At 38.3% G+C, this 27,387-nt stretch overlaps 1 protein-coding gene across 4 annotated transcripts in view; it reads right to left on the bottom strand.

Moving 5' to 3' along the window:
- Nucleotides 1–27,387, bottom strand: part of sipa1l1 (signal-induced proliferation-associated 1 like 1) — a 76,455-nt gene that overhangs the window by 33,905 nt on the left and 15,163 nt on the right. For 2 of the 4 annotated variants that reach the window (XM_067481592.1, XM_067481589.1), the window contains exons 2-3: nt 17,715–17,781; nt 1–874 (exon numbers count right to left, since the gene is read on the bottom strand). The exon at nt 1–874 is cut by the window's left edge and continues 675 nt beyond it. In XM_067481592.1, the coding sequence (XP_067337693.1) occupies nt 1–741 (741 nt within the window). In that variant the 5' untranslated portion in view covers nt 742–874; nt 17,715–17,781. Of the gene's footprint in view, nt 875–1,142; nt 1,258–17,714; nt 17,782–27,387 lie in introns of all 4 variants that reach the window. The other 2 variants (XM_067481590.1, XM_067481591.1) reach the window with 2 other exon arrangements.

Genomic DNA, 27,387 nt, shown 5'->3' with positions numbered 1-27,387 from the left:
TAGCATGTCAAAGAAGCTCTCTCCTGACACACCATGTTTATCAATAGATGAAGTACTGCCATACTCACGGTGCATGGGTGTCCACCCAGAGAAGGACCAGCCTTCATTACCATCCCCATCCAGCTCACTGATAGTTATATCACTGTTACTCCGCTGGCGAATGCGCCTCATTCCTTTTCGAGGTGAGCCTAGATAGCCATCTGGAGACAGAAAGCGATTATCCTTTCCCTTGCTCTGCATCTTGCTCTTTAGTGTGTTGTGGATGTTGCGTAGCATGGATGAGTCCTGTGGGCTTATCAGGTGGCCCAGCTTGGCTGACAGATTGCTGTGGGCTGTAACGGCTGACACCCCTCCTCCACTGCCACCACTACCACTACCACCACTTCCACTTCCTCCTCCCCCACCACCTCCTCCAAGTCTTTCTCTATCTCCACTTCCTGATCCCGAAGAGCTGGTGGTATTTGTAGAGCTGGGTGAGTCGGTTTCAACTGTGATATGCCAAACACCTCCTCCGCCCCCATCTTTCCTTGGTGGCCAATCAGCCACACGAGCCCGAACCCCCATCTTAGGGACACCAGGGTTGGTGCCAGTTGTAGAGGAAGAAGAGATGTGGGCGCTCTCACTACGGGGAGGTGGTGCCCCTCCATTGGGCAATCGCAGACGGCGGGTATAGAACTCATCTGTAGCTGGTACTGAGCCCCCAACAGAGCGTTCCGTCTGTGAACGTTTCAGACTGGTCATACTGGAGACGGGAAAGGGTGCAGGGAAGGGAGATGGGAGGGAAAGGTAGGGATGGGATCCCGGTGGGATTAGACTCGGGTCAACATGATGCCCACTGAATGACGTTACGAGAATCTCACAGGCACTTTTGGTGCTGCAGGAGGGAAAAAAATTAAAAAAAAATATATAACAAGGCACAGCACTGAATAACAAATGCTCAACAAAAAGTTTTTAATCAATGATCATCCATAAAAAAAATAATAAAAAGATAATAAGTCTTGCTTTTAACGTTGCAATTCAAATACTGAGCACTACAAAAGTTTAACACACTGTACATAAAATATTGATTATTGGCATCATTAGGCCATCACACAAAGTTAATGCATGTAACTTTGGACTTTAGTAAAGAGTAACAGTTGTACCTTTTCAAAGCTGAGTAGAAAGCAATGTGATTATATGAACTTTCAGAGCTGAACTCTGTAAAAGGCAGTCTGCACTGCAATCATGCTAGAAGTCTGGATGGAACAAGCCCAGCAACTAAGAATAATGGTACAGGGTGCAAAAAAGGATTGGTAAAATGGAAAGCAAGAGACAGAAGAGAGAAATCAAATTTGAGAACTGTGTTCGTATATACATAGCACATATAACTATAGCAATGGCTATAGTGTTCAAACAATGCTTGTACTCTATAAGGGTTTAAAGATTATTTGATATGAACCAGAAAAATCAATAAAAGAGTAAGAGATATTCCTGCATCAGTTGAAAACCCAAGTTTCAAACTAAATTCTCTACAGAACAGCGCATACAGCTGTCAAAAAACTGATCTATTGCAAATTCCTTTTTACTTTTTGCTACACTCTGTATGCACGTGAGAAAAACGCACCTTGTCGGCATCCAAACACTAACTTCAAGAAACCAGAAACTTGTAGAGAAACATTTCAGAGGCTAGCCCACTGTTAACTGCTAGCCAACATTAGAAACCTCCATACTCTGGAATGATTTTGTACTTGGCAAAAAAAAGAGAGATTCTTGATAAAATTGTGTGTAAGTAATCATGCAATCAAGTTTACGAGGAGTAATAAATGCAATTACTAAAACAGGAGAGCAACAATCAACAGCTGTCAGGAAACGTTAACCTGGTTTACACTGATAGTATTAGCAGCTACTTTCAGAGCACATTAGCTGATAACTCCACTGGTAATTGGCAGTGAATGCATTTGGTGAATTACAGTGAATACATGAGGCAGCATTACTCCGTTAACCCATTAACGATCTCTCATTTCATTCATTCTTTCATTCAGCTGCATGCAGCTTACTGTCTGCGGCCTTTGGTTATGCACATGCATAGTGGGAGAAAGCCGATTAGAAACCTGGTTACATGTAAACATGGCAAAATAAAATTAAATAAACAAACATAAATTTAAAAAAAAAATCTGAGTTCCCCAACAGAAATCTACCTGGGAAAACCAGGTTTCTCTAATCCACTACCCAGTTTCGGAAAACCAGCTTTCCCATTTAAATTTACACTTTCCAGAAAATGCCAACTGTAACATGGTTAGTTAAGTCCATATAAACACACATTATATCAGACACAAGAACATATGCATGTTTACTGCAGTATTTTGTAATGTTGGGTCCAAAACGGTAGTAACGTTATAACACGTAAACGAAAGGGCCCCCCGTTTACTGCTGAAAACGTAATGTTTCGTTTTTTGCTGCTTCGGCTGTCTTTTTAATCTTCTTCTTTTCCTTTCAGCTGTTCCCTTTCAGGGGTCGCCACAGCAAATCATCTGCCTCCATCTAACCCCGTCCTCTGCATCCTCTTGTCTCACACCAACTAACGTCATGTCCTCTCTCACTACATCCATAAATCTCCTCTTTGGTTATCCTCTAGACCTCATGCCTGGCAGCTCCACCCTCTGCATCCTTCTACTGATATATTCACAATCTCCTCTGAACATGTCCAAACCACCTCAATCTGGCCTCTTTGACTTCATCTCCAAAACATCTAACATGAGCTGTCCCTTGGATGTCCTCATTCCTGATCCTGTCCATCCTCGTCTCTCCCAAAGAGAACCTCAACATCTTAAGCTCTGCTACCTCCAGCTCTGCCTCCTGTCTTTTCTTCAGTGCCACTACCCTTCTTTCAGATTATACTGTGTGTGTGTGTGTGTGTGTGTGTGTGTGTGTGTGTGTGTGTCTGTGTGTGTGTGTGTGTGTGTGTGTGTGTGAGAAAGAGAGTGAGGAGATGAATTCCTTACCTTCGCTTTTCACTGACCTCGTTATGAACAGTTTTTATTTTACCTACTTACACCTGGTTATGTGGATTATCAAGAAAAACATGTCATTGTTCTGGAAGAGCCACATCACTGCTTTGACTTTTGAGTTTCACAAATGCAATTTTCAATAAATACAAACAAAATGAAATCCCCTAACAAAGATCATAGTTGTGTCCTACATTTCATTATGTGCATGAATCAATACCATTTCTACAGAGTGTGGAAAGGCTCTTTGTGACCTTTGACCCTTTGACACAATTCTGGGGAACTTTGTTGTGGCAGTCTGTGGTCTTGAGGCAAGTACTCGTGAAAGTATACTGTCTACTCTGTATTGGCTTCAATCTGGCTTTAAACACTGAAGTGTCTGAAGTTAACGGGTAAAAACTCAAAAGTCTGCTATTGAGGTGTTTGTGTGATTTTATTAAGATTAAAGTTAAAAAAAAAAAAACCTGAACGTAAATGTATGGTAAAGCTTGCAAGCAGCCATCCATCACATCGTAGCATAAACAGAACAGAAAACTATTTTTGTGATGCAACATTTATTTCTTCAATGTATACTGTGACAAACCAGTTGTAAACTGTATTCAGAGACATATTCAGAACCCATGAGGAAAAAGTTTGGCTAATTCTATCTTCAATAATCATTAGGGCAATAGGGGAAATGTGCTCATAATTTTGAGTCTCAGTTAAAAGACGTGCGACAGCATTTTGGACAAGCTGCAGTCGAGAGACTGACGACCGACTGACTTAAGATAAAGTGCATTGCAGTAATCCAGCTTGGCGGTTACGAAGGCATGTATTACTGTTTTAAAGTGCTGCTTTGTAAGAATGGGATTGACTCTGGCCAGCTTCCTCAGATGAAAGAAACTAGACTTAACAACACACCGGATCTAGCTTTCGAGCCTGAGGTCAGTATCAATTTGAAAAACCCATGGTTAATAATTTCAGATTTGGCGTATTCAGCCAAGGGTCCCAAGTCTACACGGGTAGCCCCAATAGATGAATTAGTTCCCAAAACCATCACTTCAGTTGCTGTGTCGAACCCTGGAAGGGACAAGCCGAAAGCCATTGATCTTTGATTAGGTCCATGAACACTGACTGTCTTACAGTTCAAAACTGCCTGATTAATTCCAAAACAATACATGCAGAGTACCCCTTTCTGCCTGTGCAGAGGACTGTGTTATATGATTGAATAAAAGCTGGATAAATGAGTGGAGGAAAAAAAAATGGAAGAGAAAGCAGGAGCTGGGGACAGACTAAGAAGGGACAGGATTATACTGTATGTTAGGCTGGAAGAATAGAAATTGAAACAACTGATTGTGGCACAGCGTGACACATGATAAATTACATTTGGAGTTATTAGGTAACCTTTAGCAGTAATTAAACGACGTTGATTCATAACGTAAATATGTAGCATCACTGCTCAATGCAGCAAAGTGCTGCTAAAGATGTCAGTCTGCCAATGTGACTAGAAACTTAACTTATTTGCATCTCATAGAAAATTGTGGCTGTATCGTGACATTGTGTAATATAGGATAATATATTCATATATTCTAGAAAATTATAAGAGACAAAATTTAATAGCCAATTCTCTACATGGGTAATGTTATGTAAAATAAGATAACACCTTTGTAAAATCCTTCACTTAATTTGAGGAATCCAAAATTATGTAAGCCATAAAAAACACATTTTTGAATACCTGCATATTTTGCCAAGTCGTACAATAGGGGTTGTGCTAGAGTGAGACGGGGAAATGTAAATATTATTGTATCTTTTAATAAACTGAAGTATTATTATTTTGTTTTGGACTATAACTACTTTTTTTTTGGACTAGTTTATCTCTGGAGAGCACTTTACAAGTTGTACCCTTAAATAAGAGCTATATTAATCCCTGTATTATCATTGGTACTGTCATCATATTTATCAGTGTTCATTTCTGGTAGCAGTAGTAGTTACACTAGCAGCAGAAGAAATAGTTAATAAAAATAAAATTCAGAACAGACGCTTTGTTTGACTTTTGTTTTTTACCACTGGAAAACACTCAAATTTCTCTTCAAAAGAGAACATGTACACTTAAAATATATATGAATTCAAAGTGTACGTATTTTTTATTTATCTTGGATAAATGATTATTGTTTGGCATAGGGCAGGTGTTGTCATTAAATATTATAAATTAAATTTTTTGATCAAATATCCAAACAGAAAAAGGACATTTAATTGTAAAAATAATATTAAGTACTACTGTGGCTGCCTGCCTTGTTGCACTGAATGCCCTGTATGAATAACAGGAGTTTAAAAACATCACTTTTATTAACTGACACTGTGCGGTAAGGATGGCAGAGAGGTTTCTGTTCAAAAGAGATTGATTTGAACTCAGAGCAATTTAAAAAGCACCTTTTGAATGAATTTCAAATTTTTGTCAGCCTCCAAAATTGTCAAACCTCAAGCAAAGCTTTACACAAGCTACGTAAGCTACAGTTAGCCACCAATTCAGCAGTAGTGACCTGAGGGCACATCTCAAAAATATGCATTTATTACTTCCCATTTCATGTAAGCTTGCTTGGCACTGAATGTCTGTTCTATAAATCATACCATAACCTTATCACTTATGAATAGTTTAAACCTATGTGTTTACTGAGGATGAGTAAATTAATGTGATTAATACCCAATGTTGACTTCCATATACATGTGTGCAGCACGGGGACCTACCTAAGCATACTTGAATCAAAGACAAGGATTAGTGAAAAGATCCCATGCACGAGCAGTTAAAAGTTACTTACTTCAGAATGCTTTAAAAATACTGGTGATTCTAGAATGCAAGCCAATCTTTTAAAGACTTCCTCTCAACTATGGAGATTCCACATGACTAGAGGTGTTTTGGTGTCTGTATGGGCATTGTTAAAAAAAAATCTTATCTTTTATGGTGTAGCTGGGTTATCGTTGGAGCTTTAAGGATGTATTTCTGGCTGCTACCAGCTAAGGGTGGTGGCAAGTAGCCCAGGTGCTGCAGTACGAGCACTGCGACTATGAATCTGCTTCAGTACACAGTGACTCATACACAGCTAAAAATTACAGACCAGATAAGGTGATAAGCTGACTGCCTGACAGAGGCCAGTGCTGAACAATGAAATGAGTCAGAGAAAAGTTCTTAAAAGACAGTGTACAAAGAGTTAAGCAGATTGTGTGAGTTCATGTGTGTGTATGCTTCCATGCCCTTCCTGACACAACCCTCCTATTTCATCTGGGCTTGGAACTGGCACAGAGGTGAGCTTGGTGGCTGGCGGGGCCTCACCTGGTGGGGAGGGATTCAAATCTGTGGCCTTTTGCATCCCAACCCAATGCTCTACCACTTATCCATCAGGCCCCCTAAATACTGTAATTTGGAACTTGTTAATATTTTAGAGTGAAGTATTGATGAGTGGATTATTGCTCTGTATTCATTTATCAGTCTGTATTGTGGTTGAGGAAAATGGATGGTTTTTCCCCAGGCCTGTGTTTAGTGAAGATCATCAACTTGCGATCACAGAGTACATTACTCAATGGCAGAAGCATAGAGGCAGGGTGAAACAGACCTTATACAATGGAAGATGAAACTACATAAAAATCTATACACTAATGACAAATCTGATACCAGACTTATGACAATTATACACCTGTTTTCCCAGACAGGCATCATTACCACACTGACTGGTGACTCAAGTTTAGTCAAGTCATGTCATGTTTTTGTTAACCCTGACAACACAAAGTGTCTCCATGTGTATGACAAGTACAGAGCAGAAACAGGCTCAGCCCACACTCGGAAAACAAACAGAAAGCCTCTCCTTTTGCATGGCTAGAGATGCCATAAGAAGAGTGTGGGAAAATGCCAAAACCCAAATGGAAAGCAAGAGAGACAGAATCAAACTTTGATAGCATGTCCTCCTAAACACCTGCTGCCAAGTTACTGCTGGGCATAGCTGAGACAGTGAAAACAAAACATATTTATGAGTGTGCACATGTATTTATTTTCAGGCGGGTGTAAAGTAGTGTCTCCTTCTGTCTCTCACCACATACAAACAAAAGAACCAGATCATAAGAATTGTTGCATCACATTGTTTTTTCTCACCTAAGTCATCTTTCCCAGGCTGAGTGGCATTAGTCGCTTGGTTTTCAGTTGGTTTAGAGTGTGTGAGTGCAGAAAGAAATACAACTATTCAAACTTCACTGAAATTTATGCAAAAGTTTAAAAGTTATGTGGAAACTGTCCAAATACATAAGCATCAACTGTACCACACAAATAACAAAAAAAAAAAAAACTAAATCAAATAAGGAAATTTTTAAACAAAATGCAACTTTTGTGCATCAAAATGTATTAGTAATGTTCCTGTGTTCTTTTATGCTATACATCAATTTAAAAAGTTAAATAGCTTTCCAGCTCGGAGCATCTGAAAGTAGAGGAGAAAATAGCAGGCCAAGACTCGGAAGGAAGATAAGGAGAAAAAAATAAATAAATCTAAGATTATTCTCTTTGAAAGTTGCCAGGCAGCAAGCAGCCCAAATTGTTGCACTGTAATTGTGTGGAAAGATAAACGTGGTTTGCTGTTTTTACTCCCTCTGCAGAGTTTGGCAGTCGGGTGGAGTCTCTTCTCTGGCTCACTATAATTCAAAAGGGGCAATTCACATTCTATGTTACACATGACCCTCTCCAGAGCTATCACAAGCCCCTTTCACTAATGCACTGGAATCCTGAGATTCTTCTGACTTTTTTCAGAGGGGTCGTATGTGAGAATGCAAATGTCCAAGTGACATGCTCCCATCATTATCCGGACTTTACCCTACAAGCCCCCTACTACAAAGCCTGTATTATGTGAGTGAGGCCATGCATGCATCACTCTGCTCTATCCCGGAGAATTTAAACAAGCGAATGGGGGTGATGACAATATTTCTATCGCTCCACTGCCAACCTATGGAAAAAATACGGTTTTCAGAGAAACACTTTGACCAGTTTAAACTAATGTTTTCACAATGCTTATTGTGTCTTGCAAGCAGAAAATCAGTATTTAAATGGATTTGCACTTTTAGTAACTTTCTGTTGTATGCTCGCAAGTTTGTGACACAACAACCAACCAGCATGGTGGATCGCACAGAGAAAATAGGACAATAAAAGAGCCAGCTCAACTGCCTGCCTGAGGTTTGGGTGCTTTTATTCATATTTAAATGAAGTCCTTACTGCTATTCACACATCTCAGGTGTGAGGCCATCTCCATGGTTCTTCCCTTCCCCTTCCCCCGCCCAGCACTTTTGAAGAGAAGTTTGTTTTGGGAAATTCACCGTGACGGTGGATTTGAGTGAAAAAGAACAGAAACACAACCAAAAACATTCACACACTGCTATAGAGCACAGGATAGACATAGCAGCATTAACTAGGGACTCCCCCACCTCTCCTGCATGTGGTTAGTTTAATAACACCTAACTTTTAAAAAAAATTAAACACAGGCGAACAGCTTGATTTAATGAGGCCGCTTCAGAGAGCATTTCTGAAACAATGCCACTATAGGGTAGTGCAAACATACTACACAAAAAAGTTGTGAAGTTACTGTTGGCTCTTAGGTATGTTGACAAACTCAATAAAAATTAAATAACAAAAAAAAGTAATATGTGAAACAAAAACAGAACTACAAATGTGATTATGTGTAGTTCTGTTTTTGTGAAAAAAAAAATTAAACTTTAAACAGCTGCAGGTACAGGTACATCAGAAATGTTTTGTAGCCTTCAACAGATCTTGTGCCTTGCAATATTCCTGGCTGAGCTCTGCAGGCAGGTGTTAAACCTCATGACTTTAGCTCTGATACAATAGGCACTGTCAGCTGTGAGGCCTCCTATAGAGGGGTGTGTGCCTTTCCAAATCATGTCTAATGAATTTTATTTACCACAGGTGAACTCCAATCAAGCTGTGGAAGAATCTCAGCAACAATCAAAGCATGGGAGGCCCCTGAGCTTAATTTTTAAGTGCTGTTGCAGAGGGTCTAAATACTTATGACAACGTGATCACACACACACTCTGTTCTTAATCTCACTAATTTCACAAACTGGCTTTAATACACATATCTAATATCAATGATCAGTGAGTACTCTAGATTAAGTATTTAAATGCAAAGATATTGATGTCTATTAAACTGTCTATTAAATCTAAAACAAATGTGGCATTAAAGTAGAAGTTAAAGGAATGGCTTAATTTGTCAAAATTTCATTTGTTAAAAACTTCTGCATCGCAAGCTTGGTAAGTTGGTGTTTTATTTCCCAAAACACCATAGCACCTTCTGACATTTACTGAAAAATGCATGCAGTCACACCTTGTTGACGCTTGGGTGTCTCTACAAGACAATAAATAATTAACATTGGAGAGTATATATACATGTACTCAGGCACATTGAAACTGAATCAGGGTCTGAGAGCTTCCATTCCATTTACCATATTCCACTGGTGCCTAAAAATAAGCAACTGAAACTAACCAACCTGCAAGCATAATGTCTGATGGATAACAAATATTCAGATGGATTTTGTAGTGGTTAAGGTTAGGATAAAGGAGTGGGATGCATCATGTCAAGTATCCTCACAACTATTAACAGATCCAGCTTTGTATGTGGGTGGATGTTACCAATCTACTAATCAAACACTCACCACTACAACGCTAGCAAAATTCATCAGATATTAATATTAGATAAAAATTACCATTTACTAAAGATGAGTTTTTTGGCAGTGCACTAAAAAAAGTTAATTAAAACCTGGTTTGGCTAAACAAATTTAGGAAGAAGAGCAGCAAGCATTCTAGAAACAAACATCAAATACATTTGACTTCTACAAAATTTGCCTATATTAACTAATCCAAAAGCAGACAGCCTTACAGACACAGTTAACTATTAAGATAATAGATGGCTTATAAATAACCGAGGAACTCAAAAGAAGAGAACAAACAGAAAGACTTACAATTAAAAAGTTTTTGCATCATTTGTGAACTTTGCTAGAGAGAAATGCCATTCATTTAAGAGGTGCTTATTTTTTCAATCCTACTCGTCAGGAACGCTACATCCATTTGTAATCGGGTCTGACCCCTGCAGTGGGGTGGCACTGTTAAAAACAAAACCAATAATCAGGTGGAATTTGCTTTCCTGTGAGTACTCCAACCATTTCTTTTCTGGGTTCATGAATTAAATTGCATTTAATAGGGCAAAATATCATCAAAATAGTAAAACAGCTTGTGAGCTCAGTCAGCTGCGCTCAGTCGGCAGCAATGAAGCCGCCTGGTCCTTAGCAGGATCCACCTCCGCACCACCACTGAGAGCCCTCTAATCTGTGCCAATCAGATAACGCTAAACAGCCATTTGTTGGTGAATTGGGCACAAGTACACGCCCCCTCCTCATTTCAATACCCACTGCAGACCCTACCAAATGCTGGCAACCTAGCAAAGGCAGCCATAGCAGTAATGGTGACAGAAATAGCAGAGTGGTGAATAATAGACAAAAAGAACTGTGGTGTAATTAACACAGTGGCTGGGGGCTGATATACTGAAGGGAGATTAAAGGAAGGGAGTGAACTGAGAATTTTGAGAAAGGATGGAGAACAGATATACAGAGGAAATGGGAAATTAAATCAATTAAAGAACAAGGAGTTCCAAAAATTAAAGGTTTAGAGAAATCGAGAAAGTGAGAAACGAATAAAATTACATTTGATGCTTCAGAAAATACAGTTTGGGTTGGGGGATTAATGTAATTGATAATGTTTCAGCAAGTACATCTCAACATGGTCTCACTGCCTCTGCTTCAAATTTTTAATGCAGTATTCTAATCTAAGTACATTTGGACTGATATAAAATGATGCTGTGGAGTAAATAATGGCATGTTTTAGCCATTTCCTTACAGCACAGGTGATTTCTTTAGTCACAGCGAGAATACAGCAAGCAGAAAAGAGCTGCAGATTTCCAAAATGGCGCAGCTATGCGTGGGCAACAGCACTGCAGTAAGGAGAGGAGCGAGAACCACTGAGAATAAAAGCAGTTCACTCTGCAGTACTTGTATGTTTGTAGTTTCAGTGTCAAAAGAGAGAGGAGGACAAATAGATACACTGAAAGTAAGTGAGTGTGTGGGAAAGAGTATGCAGGAAAAAAGAAACAGGTGATTTTTAGCAAAAAATATGAAATCAAATCACAAAATATGGGGCCCATAAAAAGGTTCAACAAAACCAAACTGGACTCAACTGAACTGAACTTACTAACAGACACAAAGTAACCCAAGTAAAACCAACTCAAACAAAGCTAACCCACCGACTGGGCACAGAGGAACATAAATAGCTGATCAGACCATTAAATACACACCAGGGATAACAAAACCTCAAAATTAACATATACAGAACAAAATAAAACAATAACTCTACTGAATGCAAATAATTAGCTATTACTCAAAACAACTACATTAAATAAACATAACATAGCAAAATCCTAGACAGCAATTACAATCCTCCCTTAAGGAAGGATGGCTCTTGGTATGGTCCAATTGACCACTTCCTCTATTAAGATGCTCTGCTTCCAGGGGTGTACCCTTTTGCTCAGCTGAACAAGAAGTCCCTCCAGCAGCCAAAGACCACAGCAGCTCCACTGCACTGGTAATTTAATGATTAACTCAGCAAAAATAATTAAATTGTGACTGTAGAGAACTAAATGTGTGCGCTACAAATACAAACTAATGTACTGACAAATTATAAAAAATTATCCTTTTTTAATCATCTGCACGATAAAATGTGTTCAATGTACTAAATTACGAAATGTAAATCAAAAAAACCTAAATGTGCAGTGCAGGTGGGTTACTAACACAGTAATAAGTGATAGAATAAAGCTGCAGAGGAATTCAAAAGATTAACTTACCAGTGCAGCTTAAGAATAACTGCTGGTAAAGATGTAGTGTATGTGAGCTGCCATTAAATTACTATTTCTTTCCATACAACTTCACCTTGATCTCAGTAAAATTAAAAGCAAAGTTTAAGAGGCTGAAGCAGTAAAGCCCAGGCACAGTAAACTGTGTGATTATGTGGCAGCAAAGTTAAAGTGACAACTTTTTGTAGACTTAATTCATTTTAAATGACTGGGTTGTATGAACCACTTGTGTAACCTGGCCTATCTGCGAGCCAGATAACGATCACCATGAAAGTCAAAACAGAAAAACCTTTTCACCAATATTTTTTGCAAATATGACAGAAAATAGCTTTATTATCAGAAGATTGGGGGAAAAGGCTCTATAGGGAAAGAATGACTTTGGAAAATACTCTGATGCCCACTATATTAAACAGTTTTTTATATTGAATACATTTAACTATTTTATTTTATTACACCTTTACAAAGTAAAATTAAATACAGGTGGCTGTTATGTCCATAAATATATACTAAGGAAACCCTGTTCCTTCCTGTTCAGATCCTATTCAGATTGAGGGCTTTGCCAGCCTGTGCTGCAGTGAAGGAAGCGGTTTCACAGGAAACATATCTCAGCCACTTCCCGACAGGTCAGACAAGGGATGGGTGTGGGAGTCACACAACACTGTAGCTCTGATTTTCAAGGAAAAATAAAACCACTTACAAACTGAATTTGCAGTACCTAAATAAATAGCAGATTATCTGGTAAAGTGTTAGGGGGTGTGTTAACACTTCTGTCTTTATTACACTTGCTCAGTTGCCACTATTAGCTAATTGTATTAGTACAGAGCCTTGAAACAAACAGAAAACACTGCAAAAGACTCTCGAATTGCAATGAATAATAATTTCACAGCATACATTCACATTACGCATGTAAACATGTCATATGTGACTGAAAATAAGAGCGTGCAAATGTAAATACTGATTTAAGGTCACCAGTGCAAGTAAGTAGGAAATTGGCATTTTAGTTGGTGAGATTAGTGGAAATCTGAAAGTATTTATATAGTTGACAATCAATGTGTTTACATGGAAGTAGGGGAAATTGGGGTAGGGGATTAGGGAAACCTAGTTTTCTGAGCTAGATTTCTGTCATTATATCTCATATACCAGGAGTCTAATCTTTCTCCAACTGCATATGTACGTAACAAAAGGCTGCAGGCAGAAGCAGTCCAGATATGAGATAACTAGTTACTATAGTTACTACCCTAGTTCAAAAAAAAAGTTGGGACAATGTGTAAACCGTGAATATAAAACAGAATGCATTTATTTGCAAATCTCGTCAACCCATATTTTATTCACAATGGAACATAAACATCATATAAAATTTTAAAACAGACATTGTACCATTCAATGGAAATAATTTAATTGCAGCAACACATCTCAAAAAAGTTTGAAGAGGAGCAACAAAAGTCTAGAAAAGTAATTGCCACATATCAAAAACAAATGGAGGAGCATTTGACAGCTAATTAGGTTAACTAGATACAGATCAGTAACATGACTGGGTATAAAAGACGCAATTTAGAGATGCTGAGCCTCTCAAATTTAAAAATGGGCAGAGGTTCACCAATCTGAGACACACTGCATCTAAAAATTGTGGAACAATTTCAAAAAAATCTTCCTGAACCTAAAATTGTGAAGACTTTGAAGACACCATCTACAGTATATAATGTCATTAAAAGAGTGAAAGGACAAGGCCAAAGGTCAAAACTGGATGCGTGTGATCTACAGGTCCTGAGGCAGCATTGCATTAAACACAGGCATGATTCTCTACTGGACATCACTGCATGGGCTCAGGAACACTTCCAGAAATCACTGTCTGTGAACACAGTTCACTGTGTAATCCACAAATGTAAGTTAAAGCTGTATCATGCAAAGAAGAAGCCACATGTGAACACGATCCAGAAACAACCCCATGTTCTCTGGGTCAAAGCTAATTTAAAATGCATTCTCTCTTTCAGGGAAGGCCTTGTATCTTTCAGCAAGACTATGCTAAACCACATGCATCCATCACAACAGCACGGCTTAAACTCCAGCAACTGGTCTCCTCACTTCCCAGATGTTTACAGACAGTTGTTAAAGGGGGGATGCTACACAATGGTAAACATCACCCTGTTCCAACTTTTTTGAGTTGTGTTTCTGCCTTCAAATTCAAAAGAGCTAATATTTTCCATGAAATGGTAAAATGTCTTAGTTTTAACATCCAATATGTTATTTATGTTCTATTGTGAATAAAATATGAGTTGACGAGATTTTAAAGTCATTGCATTCTGATTATTTACATTTTACACAGTTACAATTTTTTTTAAATTACGGTTGTAGGTACTATAGTTACTATATTTAATCCTCTGCCAGTATCAGTTGCAAGTATTAAACATTTTTTAAATATTCTTCCAACTCATGAGCATGACTGTTTGAAACTACATCTTATGACAATTGAAGAGCATGTACTTGGCTTTAGTTTTACAATTATCCTGCAATTATGTTGATAATTGTTATCAACTTAATTGTTATCAGCTTATGTTATAACGTGGTACCAGGCACAGTATTTAATTTTTCAAGTACACAAAGGCAGGATCAGACCAGATATCTGATACTGGTATCGATATCAGGACATCCATTTATAATACTGCAACCTTCATGTGACTTACATAACATATGCTACATACCACAAATAATAGTCCTTAAATTAATCATTGGCACAAGTTTAAAAAGTAAGAAAAATATTGAAATTGGTCACGGTCACTGAAAAATACTTTATGCATGGGAAACACTATACTAGATCAATTAAATCAACAAATATTCAATTATTAATGCTCCAGACATACAAAAACTATGCAAGGAAGTATGTGAATAAAGTTGCAATTCAGATCATGGATCATAATTCTTTTTAAAAAGATTGTGACATGGCCTTTTAGCCAGATCTTCCACATCTAAAAGAAACTAACAAAAGACCCTTGTTCTTGTCCCATGAACTGAAAAGAAACTATATATACACATTTATTTTTTCAGTGCTACCTTATATCTGAACTGTAGACATTATTTAAAAGGGTGCAGTTGTGGTGGTTCGAATAAGATCTGACTTAGCAGGATACACCCTGTTACTAAAACTGACAGTGCACAGTAACGACCCAGAGCTACTCAGAGGCTATTGCCAAACCTACAAATTGCTAATGAACCCAGTGGTGGTAAAGAACAAATTACAGCATTTGTACGTGGGCTTCTGCTGACAGATAAGAAGAGGGTTTTGGCCAATTACAGGGTAAAAGGCCTGAAGGTGGATAAGGTGGGCCACTAGCAAAGACCTAATGAGGATATGGTATGATCACTGCGAGACTGGAGAGCTGCACTCATTTATGCCTACAGCAAGTGTGTTTGAGTGGCACAGAATGGTCAGAATAAAGTGGTGTGAGAGCAAACATGTAGGGAGAGAGCCCATTCCATTCAAAATGCTCCAAAGGAAACTTAGCAGTCCATATAATAATCTAGTACTATATAATAATATAGTACATCCTTACATAAATAGTGTTGCATGAAAGAGGTTTGTCAGAGAATCCTAGAGAACCAGTATCATTCGTGCTTGATCAATCATTCTTGAACATGAAAATAAAAGTCCATAATTTCCCCTATTGTCAAGACTAAGACTATCACCTTGTGAAATAAAATTATTATTTATTTATTTAACTATTATTATTTATTAATTATTTGAAGCCATCTGATCGAAAACTCACTGCCCAGTGTGTGACTTAAAATTTGTACTCTGCACTCTTTTAATCCAGCTTCAACTGCCCAAACCCAGTATTCAATTAACTAAAAGAAAAGAAAAAAAAAAAGGAAAGGACTAGTGAAGTAGGATAAAACAATTCATTTACCAGGTTTCATTCCCACCACAACAGCATAAAGTGTTGGAGAAAACATACAGAGTACATTGACAACTACACGTCTGCACAAATCCTATTTATGTCATCAATGCTATGTTCTCTGCCATGATCAGAACATTAACATTTCAAGTGTTGCCATAGCTTCTGCCTATGTTTCTCAGGAAAGCTCATTTGTTAACTGTCATGTAAACGAGAAAACTAATTTCTGAAACTGGGGTAGTTGATTAGGGAAACCTGATTTTCCCATGTAGACTATGCGATGTATATATGTCTAAAAAGTCTAAATAAGTCGCTTTCCACAACTGACTCTTTCCTGTTTAAATTCAGTTTATGCTGTGGATCAGATGTGTGTCTCTCCACACCTCTGAATTCTGCACAGACAGGATCACAACAAAAACTAAAATCTGTTTTCTCTCACTTTACAGTTAAAATCTCTAAGCCCTCCTTCCAAAATAAATTTGAGGTGGAGGAGACGTCAGGTTCCTCTTGTGCTGTACTCAAATACAGATTTCCAGTAACCAGGTGTAAGTGCATGTAAACTCAGTTCCTGTATTTCTCAAAAAAGCTGAGATCTCTGAATAACCTGGTTACTTAAATGCATTTAAACAATCAATGTCACATATGGTGCAAATTTCTATACATATTAGTAAAAAGCAAGTGTATGCCTACCCTAAAGTGGTAAACAAGAAACCTGATTATTGTCAGCAGGTGGATACTGGTTGACAATAACAGTTTACACACACACACACACACACACACACACAATATCTTTCTCACAAGCTTTTTTTTGATCTCTCATTACAGTTCCTTTATTTCTCTTTCTATTATAGTTTCTGTCTTTTCTCCCTAGTGTGTTTTTCTTTCACTCACCCCGCCATCTCTCATTCCTTTCTCCCCCCTCTCCCTTGTACTTCTGTGAATATAGTGCTGTGTGTGTGTGTCTGTGTCTGTGTGTGTGTGTGTGTCTGTGTGTGTGTGTGTGTCTGTGTGTGTGTGGGAGTGGAGCAGCTTTCCTGGCTGAAGGAGGAGGTGAGAGAGAAAGAAGAAAACACGAGTGAGGGAACGAAATGCACACAGAGAGAAGCAAAGCATTTACTCATACAAAAAATGCTGTTTCCATCTCGCAGATAAGGGCCGCCTACTCACCACTTTTTTTAAATCTCAAAAGCAGATTACACTTGAGTTTTATAATTTATATTGTCCTTTGTATTAATTTAAGGACAACTGGATCAACACTTTTACAATAAACTGAGTGGCACTACCTATCAAACACAATTCTAATAAGTACAGGTCACAAAAAAATTATTCTGCAGGTTCACTTTTGTATCTTAGTATTACAATATGCATCTCAATACATGGTACATAATACTATACTAAAATAACAGCTAAATTTGCTGTCCACAATTGCTATCCAATTTAATTTTGCTTATTTATGTCCATCCTCAATATCTGAAGTACTTTTGTCAGACCCACGGTAAGCATTATTTGACAAGCACATGTCCTTGTAAGTGTAACATTAGCTTATAGCTTTCCTTTTATCACTTAATGTGCTCTCAAAGTACTGCTACCACTAGCAGTATTGCCAGATTTCAGCTGACTGGTCCAGCAGCTAACTTCACATAAGAGATAGTTAATTTATACCCTTAGTGGAAAAGTAGCCAAATTTAACACATTTATTATTGCCTTAGGTGGTGGCAATTAGTAAAATTGGCTTTTTTGCTCCTGTTGCTCCTCTGTAATACAGGTTCATTAACTTCAATAAGTTCAGATGTCTCTTTTGTAAAAAATAACCACAATAGACGTGCAATAACCTTGATATCTATATAAATAATTTAAATCACAATGAACACAAACTGTAGGACCTCAACCAAGGAGGAAAGGGAAAGATGGATACTCACCGATTACCCCAGTTTCTTGTTAAGGACAGTACACTGCTGATGAGAGTCTCAAAGCTTTATGGCAAGCCTGAAAAAGAAGGTAAAGTTACCTTAGTTATTAGAATAAATGCCACACTGGCCTTGGGAAAAAAATAGTAAATTTATAAAAAAGTGTCACACAGTAGTGTGATGCCTCTAGCCTGATAAAATTTTATTACTAAAGCAATATCAGAAAGACACAGCCCTATTCCTTTTTAGGGTGACAGCTTTCTGCTTGTTGCATTCTGCTTCAAAAGCCTCTGGGGGAAATGTTAACTTTAATAGAGTATGTAAGAATGAAGGTCAAAATCATCTTAGACACACTATCAAGACTTCTAAGATCATTATCCCTAATGAATCCTATCCAGGAAAGTAGTTGGGGAAGTGATCTACATGTATAATGTATTTAAGCCACTGGTGTGAATGAGCACTCGATTGTGCAAAGAAAAAATATCTATTATGCTTCAAACCTAAATGCAATTTGTATAGTTGGTGAATAAGGTTACTGTAAAGTGTCCAATTTATTTACAACTCAAGCAAGTCCTCTTGCAGTTGTTTTTAAAACACACACACACACACACACACACACACACACCAACACGTACATATTTTATTTATTTCCGTGGAGGCTGGCTGGATTTTCTGGAGAACTGAGGCAGCAGTAGCTGCCGCCAACTCTGCAGGCTGCAGAGACACTTGTTATAAGTTCCATCTGTGTGGTCCCATGAATTCATTTGATTTGACTTGATCTGTGCTTTGTGCTCATGACTACCAACTCTAACTCTTCTACCCACCAGATATCACCAATCTAGCAATTATCTTGTTAGCCCCAACTCAAGGCACTATGGTTTGACAGATCTGACAAATACAAACTGCATGGCCTTCATTTCATGTAATTAAGAGCTTAACTGAAACAGCTCTGTCAAAAATAAATTCATAGGTGTATAGACAAACTACCTTGCTTATTTGAATGTGTGTAAACAGGAATATAAGAAAACTATTTAAAAATGTAATCTGGTCTAAACAGACGTTCTGCAATATTCTACATTACCTGATTTGCATTCAATAATATACTGTTTTGAAATGCCAACACAAAAATCTAGACCAACATTTTGTACAATGATCAAATAGCATTCAGGACTGAGGCATTATTTAGTTACTTAATAAAGTACTAACTTATTTTAAAATCGAAACATAGTGATTTGTATTATATTCTCTGCCTGAACTAGTGAGCTTCACTACCCTATGACAGACTATTAGCACAGACTGCTGAACTGGACTTTGGAACTCTCTAAAGTGTGTTTCTGCATGGTGGCCCTTGTGCTAATGAGCCCTGATTTTCATCCACCTAAGTCAATCACAAAGGAATCTTCAACTCTGCAAACTGGAGCACAAGTACACATTTGCTCAGTACATACAGTCTTTTTACCACCATCCTCAACAATTGATAGTCAAGCCTAACCAAAGCACTGGAAAACTATACAATAAACATATGTCTCTATTCTGTATATCACGCTTCTGTAATTTTTCCTGCTAGACAGAATTCTAACATCTGTGGCTGGTAATTTGGTTTACTTTGTTGTAGTCAACTTCACACACAATATTTAGGGTTAACAAATTAATAAACAACTTAACACTTAAGAACTTAAGTTTTAGCTGTTTGTTTCTAATAAGCAAAGTCTGACTAGAGTTTAGAAAATAACAGACACATTCATGACCTATATTTTTAAATAACAAGAAATCCTCCTATTGAGATGAGCACATGAACATGAGCAAGACAAAGTGTGTCGACATCCTTTTGTTCAACCTTTCTAGTTATCCACTGTGACATTTGTGAAGACTGCTGCTACATGGCCTATGTTCGATTGGCCACATTTTCACAGTCTGTTGTTTATTAGTCATGCTCGGTTAATGTAACTAGTTAATGATTCTGAGTCTTGTTTTAACAAATGTATAGTCTGGCTTCAGTATGAGGGTTCTTAGGCAAGTTAAAACCAAAGAGTCACATAAGAAAATCCAAGATATTGTGTGAAGCACTGGAAATGAACCTGAAAAGAACGTTGTGCTATTCAACTAATTGTAAGAATAAATTATTACATTTTTAGTTGGTAATGAGAATTGGAAGAGAATTAAAAAAACAAGTGCATAATCCGTCCAACTTCTCCAGTGAAGAACAGGAAACACACTAAAAGAAAATTGAGAAAAGAATCATGATGATCCAGACAAGCCACGTGTCTGAAGAATGTACTTGAAAAGGCAATGTTAGTATCAGAAATGAGGTTCAGAGAGAGGGCAAACAGATGACAGTTATGGGAAGGAGATGCGGGTTTTTGGAGAACAGAAAGAAAGGGAAAATAAAGAAATCTAAAAATCAGGAGATTAAAATGGGTCAAAGTTGGTAATTCCATAATATGGGCTTTTAGGATATTTCATACCTCAGGCCAATGCCACAAGATTATCAAGATACTTCTATACAAACCCATATTCTTATATATTGGGCACTCCACTGTAGTTATATAATGAAAGATTCGCAAATATCTAAGTTCTAAGTTTCAACATTTTTGTTAAATGTATAAAATCATACCCATTTTGGATTTGATCTTCACATTACCTTGAGTTTAGAGATTATATCTACCTTTCATAGTCAACTTCAATCTGCAAAACATTCCATAAATATAAACTTGATTTTCCAGTTATGAGACATTCTTACTGCAGATTTGGGGCATGGTGTATCCATTCGCCTCGGTCATAAAGCAAAATGACAAAAAATTCAGTGACTAAGAAGAATGTGTACTTTGGCAAGATTTTTAGGACACAGCTTGACAATACAAATCATGCTGTCATATACTGGATTCAGGCAAAGTGTTAGCTCACGTTACATATCATAAAAAAAGATAGTGTCCAGATGTCTGGCAGGACACACAAGAATGCATGAGGGGATTTAACAAGCTCACTCTCTTCCCATTTAGCTACTGATGGTCATGGTGGTTCCCAGTGGTGAACCCAATCTCTCCTGCAAACCATAGTTTTAAAAAAAAAAAAAAAGAATGCATGCATTTAAAAAACATATTACAATTTAATTTGATTAAAATGGCTGGGCACTGCTGTATCTTTGGTAAAAGGAAGTCACTTGTGTCTTGCTTTAGCTACAATTACTGGAATATTTTTTCTTTATTATAGTGTTGGTAGCAAAAAGTTTTAAAAAGTAACATTACTTTTAACCAACTTTCTTTTTTTTAACCACTGCTTAATTTCTTTGTGCGGTCAACAATTACCATACATCTTCAAGTTCAGCATTTATAACAATGTTTTAATTTCTTACACTTTACTAGATGGTTGCCAGGCGAGTCTAGGCTACACTAGGCATTTCAAAAGAATACTGTCAGAGGAAAGAAAAAATAAATGACATGAGAAACTGGAAATAACCTTCCTCACAATGACACATTTTTTCCTGTTATGGTGTAATCGTGGAAGCTGATTAAAGCCTGTGCCTGATGCAGTACAGACGAGGGAAATAATGATCCTGACTATTGGTTTTGTATTGTTTCAAAAAGAATTAAACTGATATGAATAAGGTTCAACCAACATACACCTGCAAAAAAACTAAGCAATTTCTTGAGATCAACATTTGCCATGTGTGCCAGGACAGGCTGACAGATGAGGTTAGACAGGAATCTCCGTGGACTATGATGTTTGCAGATGACATTGTTATTTGTAGTGAGAGCAGGGAGCAGGTGGAAGAAAATCTAGAGAGGTGGAGGTCTGCTCTGGAAAACAGAGGAATAGAGTTTAGCCGCAACAAGATAGAATACACGTGTGTGAATCAGAGGGACCCAAGTGGAACAGTGAGTTACAGGGAGCAGTGGTGAAGAAGGTGCAGGGTTTTAAGTACTTAGGGTCAATGGTTCCGAGCAATGGAGAGTGTGGAAAAGAGGTGAAGAGGCGAGTGCAAGCAGGTTGGAACAGGTGGAGAAAAGTATCTGGCATGTTGTGATAAGAGTATCAGCGAGAATGAAAGGAAAGGTGTTCAAGACGGTGGTGAGACCAGAGATGTTGTTCGGCTTAGAGACAGTGGCACTGAAGAAAAGACAGGAGGCAGAGCTGGAGGTAGCAGAGCTTAAGATGTTAGAGGTTCTCTTTGGGAGTGATGAGACTACAGATTCAAACAACTTTCCATGTGAAAAGTGGAAAATAAAAGAAAAACTTCCACCAAGCCAAGACAATAAACAAGAACATGTACAAACTACTGATCAATAAGTAAGAAGAGAAGAGTAAACATAAATGAAAATAAAAATACTAGACTATTTAGTCTATTCAGTCCCCCGTCCTTTTTACAGAAGGGGGATGAGTTCAACAGTTTAATGGCCACTGGGAGAAAAGATCTCCTGTGTTGTTCTGTGGAGCACTTGACTGTGATCAGTCTCTGGCTGAAAGTGCTCCTCTGTGCAGCCAGCACACAGTGAAGTGGGTGGGAGGGACTGTCCAGGATTGAGAGGAGTTTGGACAACATTCTCCTCTCAGACACAACACAGAAAATACAGCCTGCTCTGTGTTTCCCTGTATACTGATGCTGCATTAACTGACCAGTCCAATTTACAGTCCAGGTGGACACCCAGGTAGTTGTACCTGAAACTACTTCCACCCCGTCCCCGAATGGGTAGAAGATTGACAGGAGTCAAAAAAAAAAAACTGTCCACCTCTGATCGACGCTCCGTTATATCTCCACCATAGATTCATTCAACAACCGCAGAGTCATCAGAAAACTTGTGAATGTGGCAGGACTCTGAGTTGTACATAAAGTCAGAGGTATAAAGGATGATGAAAAGGGAGATAGAACTTTCCCTTGGGGAGCACCTGTGCTTCAGGTCACAGTGTTAGAAAAACAGTTCAGCAGATGAACATACTGGGGTCGGTCAGTGACGTAGGCCAAAATCCAGGCGACCATGGGGCTGTCAACAAGCATGCTCTTTAATTTCTTCCCCAACAGGGCAGGTTGGATTGCATTTAAAGCACTGGAGAAGGCAAAGAACATCCTTACAGACCCCCCAGGTTTGTCCAGGTGGGTGTAAATGCAGTGTAGCGGGTAGATGAGCGCATCCTCCACCCGCAGCTTAGCCTGCTAAGTAAACTGGAGGGGGTCAAGAGATGGTTTCACCAGGGGCCGGAGGAAGTCCAGGACCAGTCCTCTCCAACACTTTCATGATGTGGGAGGTTAGAACTACAGGTCTTTAGTCAATGGGGACAATGGGGCGGTCTAATTCCGGTACTGGGACCAGGCATGTTTTCCCTCCCACAGGGACCCTCTACAGCTGCAGGCTCAGGTTGAAGATGTGAAGGATGCCACATAGCTGTGGGGTACAGGCTTTAAGTACATCTTAGGGACAGCACATGTTAGATGCTTTGGAGATTAAGTCAGAGAGGCCAGACTGAGGTGGTTTGGACATGTTCAGAGAAGAGACTGGGAATTTATCTGTAGAAGGACGCTGAGGTTGAACCTGCCAGGCAGGAGGTCTAGAGGATAACCAAAGAGGAGATTTATGGATGTGGCGAGAGAGGACATGAAGTTAGTTGGTGTGAGAGAAGAGGATGCAGAGGACAGGGTTAGGTGGAGACACATGATTTGCTGTGGCAACCCCTGAAAGGGAACAGCTGAAAGGAAAAGAAGAAGACTCAGAGTGTGGGGTAGGCTTAGATACATACAAAGAGAGAAGAAGTGTGTAAAAAGCCCTATGAAGATGTTAGGGGAAGGCAACTTTCAGAAACCCATAGCGCAACAAATTTCATCTGGTAACATAAACCAGCACATGCAGCTTTGTTCCTTTGCCATCTATCCCCACTTTCTGTCCATCCTGTACCTATCTTCATTGTTTTAAGCACTCTACCAAGTCTCAGGGAGCTGCTTTTCACATTCCTTAAGACACAGGGACATAAGCCTCAGTTTTCCTCTCCCACATTCTTCAATACTTTGGAAAACAGGGTTACAGGCAGCGAAGCTGCTTTATCCAATCTTTTTGTCGGCTAAACCTTCTTCACAGCACAGCCTGCATTAAGCCTGCTTTTGGCTGCTGCTGTTCTGCAAATCCTTTCGTGTGTGTTTGCTTGCACTCGTGGCCAGAGAGCTATGATGGGTAAAACTATTTATTAAGCTCTTGACTTGCAAGGGGTTCATCCACAGGCAACAGAAGCCAACAACTTACAATGATAATGTCATAGTTATCAAAAATGCATGCTTCAGACAATTTGTACAAGTAGAGATACAACAACTAATCCAAATAAATAACAAAAATACTTGCCAACAAATTAAGCTTGATTTATGATCAAGCTGCATCACTTTCAAGATTTCAAAGACACAGAGCCCTATGCTGTAACCTGACAAGTAGCCCCCTGAAATGTAAATATACATTGTGGCGACACCCCCCATAAGACTCAGTGGTCATACATAACATCTCCTCCAACATCTGCTGTGTTTTCTGCCTTGCAGTAATTTTAGTAGAAGTAACTGCTTTTAAACATCTATTAGCTCAAACTCCAATATAATTTATTTAGTGTCAATTCCCACTTGTTATAGTATACGAAAATGCCCTCACCATAGTGGCTAGGAAAAAACTAAACACTGACAGAGAAACAAACATGGTGGATATTAATTTTGGAAAAATGACAGCCTTGTTGCAGATTGACAAAGACACACTAGGACCTAAGCATTAATGCTCACAACAGTGTAGTACACTACACCTAGGATATAGGCAATGTATGGCTTCAACACTTTATTCATCATCGATTAGTTGGGCCAAATTATTATTGGTGAGATGGTGCTAGAAACAGATGTAAATCCTAAGGTATCATCACAATATGATCTAATGTATCTTATTACTAGGCCCATGATTATTTGCCTAAAATATGGACACAGGAGACTTTGAGAGAACTAGCCAAATGTTAACCCCATCTAAGTAAACAAAATGTGTTAGACGTCAAAAGGTAGCCTATGAGTCCATACCTCCTTGTACTTTAAAATACAAGTTTAAACAAATTAGTAATATTTCAAAACAGGACATTTTTAACAGCTCTTGAATGCCTTAAAGGTTTAGGCCTAAAGAGATCATGAGGTGGAGATGTCTCAAAAACAAGCAATTCTACAAAACAAAGAAGGAAAAAAATGGAAAATTTTAAATTGTTTGTTCATCTGCTATGACTGTAATACATACATCACAAGCAAGAAATGGAGAGAGGAATGTGAGATGAAGAGAGGAAGAAAAACTATTAAAGAAAAATAAACACAATTTGAGTAAGGAGAGGTTGATAGGCAAAGTGAGTGCTACAGAAATACAAAATGTAAGTGACGAAGAAGTTGGGTTCACAAGTTAAACTAGAGAATCCTTTCTGTTCTCTCCACAAATATCAGTTTACCAGTGCCAAAAAGTAGGTGCATCGGTATGTGTCAATGTCCTGTGTCTCACAAAGCTACGAGTATCTAATAAGTATCTAAAGGTTTACAAACAATTTGATCTAATTTTGATATTTCTACCTTAACTCAAATTAAATATCAACATAGAATCTGTAAGTGTGTTATTTTTTCAGAAATAGAAATTAGATTTGTTAGTGATTGCTCACTAGAGAAGTGTCAATTTGCCCATCAAACAAATACATCTTTAGCAAGAACATCCTAAACACAACGAGGTATGTTAAGCTGTAACATCAAGGTTAAGCAAGATAAGAAAGTCTATGGTTACACTTTTAATACTGGCATCTGAAGACACAAGCCTAGTAATAAATAGCAATTAGTTCACAGTCTTGTTCCTGCTCTCCCCTTTGTTTTGATGACACTTAAAAAAAGTTGACTTCAAGTTCTGTGGGAGGACCATTTAAGTTAATCCATGAACTTAACAGGGAAGAGCCATCAGGTGTAAATACAGGCAAATGTCCATGTTTTGACAAAGACAGCACTTTGATTGGTCACTGAGTTCCTCATTTAAATTTTTGGTAGTTAAACATAATAACAGCAGAGTTACACAAGAAGGAATTCAAGACAAACCCCAAAGCTATATCTCAGTAACTAATTCTATTGTGCATTTTATTCAATTAACAAGATTCAGATTAACAAGAGCATTTGTAATGACTGTGAGAAAAGGTGTGCAGGAGTTCCAATGTTATCACTGTTATAAGGGATGGGAAAAGAAGGGGGCAGGGATGGGGAGAGATCCCTTGTAACACTTTGACAATTGTTAGGCTTAAGACCTCCCTAAGGCACACAACAAAACCTTTCTGTGCAGTCGCCCTTTAGTCCTGCAGCTGACAAAAGGATAAAGTATTTGCTACCATTGTGTCTAAAGGAATCCGGGCCTTTCTTGTCAAAGAAAAAACAGTTGAGAGAGACCGGATGTCCTTAAGGTATAGTTTTCCCTCCCTCGTCACTCCAAAACCTCCCTATTCACTCCATCTTTAACCCCAGATCAAATGTATGTTCATTTCCTTCTGATTTTTCCTCCGCTCAACTACCTATGTAAACCTCTCTCTCTTTCATCTTTGCCTCATTGGTGCACCATCTTGTCTCACTTTCTCAGTTTCTAGACATGTTTTTCTTTGTAATTTTCTCCGGCTATCTCCCATCTCCCTTTTTTCTAACCTCTTCTATTTCATCTAGCTCTCTTGAGGGCTATAACAGTGCAGCAAAAAAGGCTGCCGACTGAAAAAGTAAAATCTTTTTGCACTGGAAACCCACAAGTGCCAATCTCCACCTTGTTCCCATTGGAGCTTGTCTGATGGGCAAAAATTGTCAAGATAGTCTTAGCAGAGGTAGACTTGAAGTGCTGAGTGTTTTCAGGCAGGGCTTAAGTGATCATTGCTACACAATTTCATTTATCATTCATCTCAAGCTCAGAGATTGACAACTGTCTTTGTGGTCTGTTTTGTTTCTCTTTAATGCAGTGCACACAAGGTAGAGAAATGTGCTGCACTGTTATTGACAAAAGAAGTGGTAACCTACTGACTTTATTCAACTCAAAGTCTTTATTCTCAAATAAGTTTTTATTATTGCAAAAAGCACATCAGAAATAGATAGAAATAGATAACTTTTTACAAAGGATCAATATTTACACCAAAGCAATGTTATTGCTAATTTTCTTTGTAAGTATAACAACCCAGATGAATACCCAACACACAGCACAGCCAGGGTTGGCTGCCTTTCTTGGTTATTCCATTTCCTTAGTGGCCATATTGGAGTGAGATGAGATGGCTTTGTCTAAGCTTCCACTAATGTAAATGGTCTGTACTTACATAGTACTTTTTTACATTATCAGTACTGGAAGTGTTTTACACTGCAATGTAATGTTCAACTGTAGTGCCATATCAGAGAAATACAATTCAAGCTAACACACAGATGCCTCTTAATTACAGAGGTCTGGTATAGCAACATGATAAGCTTTTAATTGTAGTGACTGTGATGCAAGTTTTTTTAACAAAGCTTCTAGGGGGACAACTGTAGTGTATTATTCTGCCTTTATTCAAGCTTTAAGAATCTACTTGCAGAGTCTGCCAAAAAAAGCAAACCAGTTAGCTGGGGAAATTAACAATTTTTGTCCACAATCACTGAGTAACACTGTGACGGAAGAAGATAGTATGCACTGGTACTAACTAGTCTAAGCTGTCCTTTTCTATAGGA

The sequence above is a fragment of the Channa argus genome, chromosome 17 (assembly GCF_033026475.1).
Source record: "Channa argus isolate prfri chromosome 17, Channa argus male v1.0, whole genome shotgun sequence".
Lineage (NCBI taxonomy): Eukaryota > Metazoa > Chordata > Actinopteri > Anabantiformes > Channidae > Channa > Channa argus.
This window is presented reverse-complemented; position numbering and strand designations above follow the sequence as displayed.